This window comes from Lithobates pipiens, unplaced genomic scaffold (genome assembly GCF_037356315.1).
Source record: "Lithobates pipiens isolate NorthernLeopardFrog02 unplaced genomic scaffold, aLitPip1_a1.2 Scaffold_22, whole genome shotgun sequence".
NCBI classification, from domain to species: Eukaryota; Metazoa; Chordata; class Amphibia; order Anura; family Ranidae; genus Lithobates; species Lithobates pipiens.
Window position 1 is genome coordinate 39,427,299 of NW_027507784.1, and position 7,238 is coordinate 39,434,536.

The 7,238-nt window shown below is 45.7% G+C and overlaps 1 protein-coding gene across 1 annotated transcript; it reads left to right on the forward strand.

Annotated features, from left to right (window-relative positions):
* The first annotated feature begins 4,578 nt into the window (after positions 1 to 4,578).
* On the forward strand, positions 4,579 to 5,994 carry LOC143925655 (tripartite motif-containing protein 16-like). The gene has a single exon (XM_077450120.1). The coding sequence runs from the start codon at positions 4,579 to 4,581 to the stop codon at positions 5,992 to 5,994; it is 1,416 nt and encodes a 471-aa protein (XP_077306246.1).
* The last annotated feature ends 1,244 nt before the right edge of the window (positions 5,995 to 7,238 follow it).

The following is a 7,238-nucleotide window of genomic DNA, read 5'->3' on the forward strand; positions in this document are numbered from 1 at the left end:
TGTACTGTGTCTCCTCCAGAGCAGCAGCAGTGTCCTTCCTCGAGTCCAGCGCCTGCCTCCTCCACTCGTGCCTCCTCTTCCTAAGTGCCGGGCACCCAATATGAGCGGCTGGCGCTTTGGCCAATCAGGAAACAGGTCTGACGACCTGCCTCCTAATTGGCAGGGAGGAACATTAGTGTGAAAATAAAAATTCATTCGCTATCGTTACACAATTGGGTGGGCTCAGGACGCAGTCTCTGCGCCCTAAGCTCACCCTATTTTGAAGCCTCTGGCTCTAATCAGATGTTTAAAAAAAAAAAAAAAAAAAACACCCCCACCCACCCCTGCTATAGGAATTAATGTGCCTGAGATCCTGAAAGGGGCCTGGCACATGGATAGGGGGGTGGCGCCCGTGTGCCCTCAATGCACTGTTTTTAGGGGACCTTTGTGTGTTTTTTTTTTGAGGAGCCCCTGCCCTGTAGGTGCGTGCCGCCTCTGATCCATCTATCTTGGCTATCAGTCCTCCCAATCCTCTGCAGCAAATACCTATTGGCTAACATTTTTTGACATGTAACTCAATCATCCCCACATGCTCCACTATGTATGACTGAAGCATTGTCATTTCATTGTTAAGATATATTCTTTCTCTTATATACCAAGTAAATTCCTTAACTTAACACCCCGTGGTGAACAGAGATTACTCACAGTTGGATGTTTGTCCCACACATCTATGGTCATGTATAAGCCCTTGTACACACGGTCGGACATTCTGACAACCAACTCCGTCGGATTTTGTCAGACGGATTTTGTCCGAAACTGTTGCATACACACAGTCGGACAAAGTTGTCAGAAAATCCGATCGTACTTAACGTGATGACGTTATTTCGTTAGGACGGGACTACGTTCAGGCTAGTAGCCAATAGCTTTGGTCTAGGAATTTGATCTGAGCATGCGTGGCACTTTGTCTGATTGGAAATTCTCTACACATGATCGGACAAAGTCCGATCGGATCATGTTGTCGGAAAATTTTATAGCTGGAAAGCTTGGTCCGACGGAAACAGTCCGATGGAGCCCACACACTGTCGGATTATCCGACAACACGGTCCTATCGGACATTGTCCATCGGAATGTCCGAGCGTGTGTACAAGGGCTAAGAGCCGTGTGCTTTTATGCGATTGAGGTCATTTATGCAATTCTTTCATGTACTTCCTTGCAATTTTAAACAAACCATTTTGAATAAATCTTTTTTTATACTATATGTTTATTGCTGTTCTGCCTGCCATGAAAGTCCCACTCCAATGGGGGCTTGTATCTTTTTGCCAACACACATGGATGTTGGCAGACATCATGTTGTCGGAAAATTTTTATAGCTCTAAAGCTTGGTCCGTCAGATACTCCGACGGAAACAGTCCGATGGAGCCCACACACTGTCAGATTATCCGACCACATGGTCCTATCGGACATTGTCCATCGGAATGTCCGACCGTGTGTACAAGGGCTAAGAGCCGTGTGCTTTTATGCGATTGATGTCATTTATGCAATTCTTTCATGTACTTCCTTGCAATTTTAAACAAACCATTTTGAATAAATCTTTTTTATACTATATGTTTATTGCTGTTCTGCCTGCCATGAAAGTCCCACTCCAATGGGGGCTTGTATCTTTTTGCCAACACACATGGATGTTGGCAGACATACATCAGACTCCATAGCTCACCAGACTCTTTTTCCACTCTGACGTTCACGGCGACCCCTCACATGTGTGGTGCAATTACCGTTTACATATGTGTGTCGGACCTACATGCATGTTTGCATTTGCACACGAGCACAGGGGGGCAGGGGGTTTTACATTTTTTTTGATTATTTATTTTATTTACTTTTTTTTGCACTTTGTCTAAAAAGTTTGGTGAATGGTATCAGAAAACAGAAGTTACACACAAATGACCTTTACTGACCTTAAAAATAATCGCCATCCATCACAACACACTTTAGGCAATGTTCATAAAGCTTCTGGAAACTGTCAGCAAAGGCCTCATTAGGAACCGATTCCTGGATTGCCGGCACGTCCGCAAAACATTGTCTTGACCTTAGACTTTTGCAGGCCATTCTTTTTGGGTGGGTCGTGGCGAAGACAGTGAATGCCATTCTATCGATTGCCACTTGGATTCCGGATTGAACTGGTAGCACCAGGTCTCATCCAATGTGACGATGGTTGACAGAAAGGATGGATCCCGGTCACACATGGTACTGATATCTCCAGAGGTTTCCATCCATTCTGCTTTCTGGTCGTCTGTCAGCTTGTGCGGCACAAACCGGGAACAGATCTTCTGCTTACCCAAATCTTCGGGGACAATAGTTCACACCATGTCCTTGCTAATGCCCACTTCCACTTTCGCCAACATTCGTAGAGTCACTGATCTTGTGCCAGCATTTGTCACACTCGCTCGATCATATCTGAGGTTCTGCTTGTTGGTGGCCAACCAGAATGTGGCTCATCCTGAGTTGTTTCCTTCCCATTATGGAAAGCTTTTGAACTAGTCATAAACAATTTTTGCTCACGGCTCCCGTCACATACACTTGCACCAGTGGCGGCTGGTGCTCAAATATTTTTTGGGGGGGTGCAAACGAACTGAAAAATACTGAAACAAAAACATCAATTACAGCCACTGTGCCATCAAATGCAGCCACTGTGCCCATCATATGCAGCCACTGTGCCCATCATATGCAGCCAACTGTGCCCATCATATGCAGCCATCTGTGCCCATCATATGCAGCCTACTGTGCTTCATATGCTGCCACTGTGCCCCTCATATGCAGCCAATTGTGCCCATCATATGCAGCCAACTGTGCCCATCATATGCAGCCAACTGTGCCCAGCAAATGCAGCCAATTGTGCCCATCATATGCAGCCAATTGTGCCCATCATATGCAGCCAACTGTGCCCATCATATGCAGCCAACTGTGCCCATCATATGCAGCCACTGTGCCCATCATATGCAGCCAACTGTGCCAATCATATGCAGCCTCTGTGCCCATCATATGCAGCCAACTGTGCCCATAATATGCAGCCTCTGTGCCCAGCAAATGCTGCCAACTGTGCCTATCATATGCAGCCTCTGCCCGCTCGCCCACTTGTTGTCTGGTCAGCACTTACCCCATAATAATGGCAGGTCAGGTAGCGGGTGATGGCGGCAAGCTGTGGGACGGCTAGCACAGGTCAGGCGATGGCTCCTGTGTCCTCCCTGCGTCTCTTCTTCCTATTCTGCTAGGCGGCAAATGGGATCGCCTCTGTCTTCAGCCAGTCAGGTGATCGGTATTAGATCTGTGCCTCCTGATTGGTGGAGAGGTGGTTCCCTGTTCATTTGCTTTGCTAACACACCTGGGTGGACTGCAAGCTCAATGCTCAGCGCTCGCAGTTCACCTTTCGAGGTGCTTCAAAAAAATACCCCCCTGCCACTGTAATTCAGGAGGAGGGGAGAGTTCAGTGTACTCCGCTCTGCACTGTGTACCGAGGAGAGATTCTGGCTACAATACTAGGTGTTGCTTGCGGCGCGAGGGAACCAAGATGCTCCACACACGCCGCAGGCATTCAGGGACTCAGCCCTGATTTGCTGGGACTTCGGGACAGGGACCAATTTCCGTGACGGTCCCGGCGAATCGGGGACGGTTGGGAGGTATGGACCATAACTGCTCAGTTTACCTGCCCCAGTAGCGGTCACTCTCATTCTACTGGTGGTTAGATTATTGTCTCGCACTTGTTGCTTAGTTTGTTGTCTTCCTCCACCCTCATAAAAGAAGATCTGTACACCGTACTCAGCTGGAGCTGGTGGTAAACAATACAGAAGCTGCATTGTACCCACCACATACACAGTTACATAGTTAGTCTCGTTGGAGAAAGGACAAAAGTCCAATTAATAAAAGGAAAAAAAAAAACATACAATCCTATATACACAACCCTATACCCACAGTTGATCCAGAGAAAGGCAAAAAAAAAAAAAAACATGTCAATCACCATTGCAATGCTTTACAGACTTCAATACAAAAATAATCTATTAAATGCAAGTGAATAAAGAGTCCTGCGCAAATCTATCAAAAAAGTCCTTTTAAAGTGCTAAGTGCTGATGAATAAAAAACGTATAAATATATATGAAAAAATATTAAGCAAAAATTAAAAGTCAATAAAGTGTAATCCACAGGCACCAATATTTTTGCTGGGTAGTTTGTGTATACTATCAGGTTCAGCTGCATTTCTTGCACCTTACATTTGCACGTGCACTTTTGGTTTTTGATTATTTATATATTTTTTCTACATTTACTATTTTATACACTGATTTTTTGAAGAGGTATTTTTACCCTGTTTACTGTTTGTTGAAATCTATTAAATGCACCTTTTTTTTTTTTTCCATGGGTGTATTTTTTACAACGTACATATTTATAAAAGGTAAGATCATGCCTTTAATGGTTTTGTCATTCTAGTGCAGAAAAACCAAAGCCTCAAGGGAAATTCCCTGAGCTCTCTGCAGAATGCGGAAGAACAAGGTTTGGAGTATTTCTAGCAGTAGAGGAGCCTCGCACATCAGTTGCTCGTAGCTCTCTTCCACGATGGCATGTGCTGATCTTCAAGACTGGCCAAGGCGCTGCTTCAATACAGTCTCAGTGAGAGGCAGCACAGATACATCTCAGAGTTCTGTGGAATGGACCAAAGAAAGTCCAGTCTTCTGTACCTACTGCATCAAATCTCGGGTACCTGCCGCAAAGACCTGCGGGACTTGTGAGGCTTCGCTTTGCCAGCAGCACCTAGAGAAACACAGCAGATCCAGCAACCATGACTTATTCGAACCCACGGCTTCCCTTCACACCAGAAAATGCCCCTTTCACAGGAGGTCTCTGACCCACTACTGCTCCAAGGATTCCATCATTCTCTGTCATGACTGCTTGGTGGCTGCAGACCACAAGGGGCACATGGTGGAGTCTCTCCAGGAAGCTTCTGAGAAGAAGAAGGAAAAACTGGGAAATTCTCTGAATAAACATCGTTTGAGGAAAGACAGAACTCAAAACAGAATTAAAAGTTTGCAGGAAAAGATTATCGACACCAACAGAAAAGGAAATGCTATAACCAGTAACATATCGTCCCTATTTACCGACCTCAGGGGACAGCTGGAAGCTTTGGAGAGACAGATGGTAGAGGAGGTCTCAAGCCAACGGCAAAAGGTTATAGACTCCATTCATGAGCAGATCCAAAACCTGGAAAAAAAATTGAAGGATCTTTCCGAGAAGATATTATACATGGAGGAGCTGTGCAAAATGACCGACTCATTGGCAGTCATGCAAGCGCAGAAGTTTGGGACCTCTAACACGTCCCTGGTTCAGGAGCTCCTAAGAAGAATGAGTGATGAACCAAATACCAAAGAACTGGACGATGTGTTCCTCTCCATGACGCTGCACAATGAGCTGATCAAAATTATAAATAAAGCAAGGCAAAGTTTTCGCATCCCGGAGGCCTATAATATGGCGTTCAATGCAGACACGGCTGGGGATTTCGTCTTCATTTTGGGAGACGGGAAAACTGCCTGCAAGTCAAAGCTGAACCAACTTCGTCCGGAGACCCCAGAAAAGTTTTACTGCCCTCAGGCACTCAGCAACCAGAGATTTTCCGCCGGCCAACATGCCTGGGAGGTCGAGGCTGGCGGCAACGGGGACTGGATGGTAGGGGTGGCCTATCCCAGCATAGAAAGGAAAGGACACCTCTCCTATCTCGGGATCAATAACAAATCTTGGTGCCTAAGAAAATGGAACAATAAATATTCAGTGAAGCATAATGTTGTGGAAACACTCATAGATGCTGAACCGACCTGTCACAGATTTGTTATATATCTGGACTACGATGCCGGCCAGTTGTCCTTCTATCAGCTTAGCAATCCCGTCAATCATTTGCACACTTTTACAGCCATTTTCACTGAGCCCCTTCATGCCGCCTTCACTGTAGAAGACGATGCCTGGGTGAGAATCCGGAGCTAGAGAAGATAACTAGTGATGTAACTGCTGGTCCCCCAGGCTAAATGTTGGGACATAAAAGACTGATTTGTGCAATCGATTAATGTAAATCAGACTTCCTCAACCTTTTTACCACAGAGGGACCCGTGAAATAACTTCCTGGACTCAATAAACCTATGCTAATGTTGACTTTGTCTACAGCTTTCGGTAAATTAGCATGATGGTCAGTAGGAAGAATTCTCCTTACATTGGTGGTCATTGGAAAGAATGTCCCTTACACTGGTGGTCATTGGGAAGAATGCTCCTTAAATTTGGATCAGTGGGAAGAATTCTCCTTAAATTAGGATCAGTGGGAAGAATTCCCCTTACATTGGTGGTCAGTGGGAAGAATGAGCCTTAGATTGGTGATCAGTGGGAAGAATGATCCTTACATTGGTGGCCAGTGGGAAAAATGCCCCTCACATTGGTGGTCAATGGGAAGAATGCCCCTTACATTGGTAGTCAGTGGGAAGAATGCCCCTTACACTGCTAATCAATGGGAAGAATGCCCCTTACATTGGTGGTCAGTGGGAAGAATGATCCTTATACTGATGATCAGTGGGGAAAATGTTCCTTACATTGGTGGCCAGTGGGAAGAATGCCCCTTACATTGGTGATCAGTGGGAAGAATGCTCCTTACATTGGTGATCAGTGGGAAGAATGCTCCTTACATTGGTGATCAGTGGGAAGAATGCTCCTTACATTGGTGATCAGTGGGAAGAATGCTCCTTACATTGGTGGTCAGTGGGAAGAATGCTCCTTACATTGGTGGTCAGTGGGAAGAATGATCCTTACACTGATGATCAGTGGGAAGAATGTTCCTTACATTGGTGGCCAGTGGGAAAGATTTTCCTTACATTGGTGATCAGTGGGAAGAATGCCCCTTACATGGGCGATCAGTGAGAAGAATGCCCCTTACATGGGTGATCAGTGAGAAGAATGCCCCTTATATTGGTGATCAGTGAGAAGAATGCCCCTTACATGGGTGATCAGTGAGAAGAATGCCCCTTACATTGGCGATAAGTGGATAGAATGCCCCTTATATTGGTGATCAGGGAGAAGAATGCTCTTTACATGGGTTATCAGTGGGAAGAATGCCCCTTATATTGGTGATGAGTGAGAAGAATGCCCCTTACATTGGTGATCAGTGGGGAAGAATGCCCCTTACATGGGTGATCAGTGGGAAGAATGCCCCTTACATGGGTGATCAGTGGGAAGAATGCCCCTTA

Bases quoted from the DNA above. Each gene is read 5' to 3' on its own strand.
- LOC143925655 (XM_077450120.1), top strand. From the start codon at position 4,579: ATGGCATGTGCTGATCTTCAAGACTGGCCAAGGCGCTGCTTCAATACA.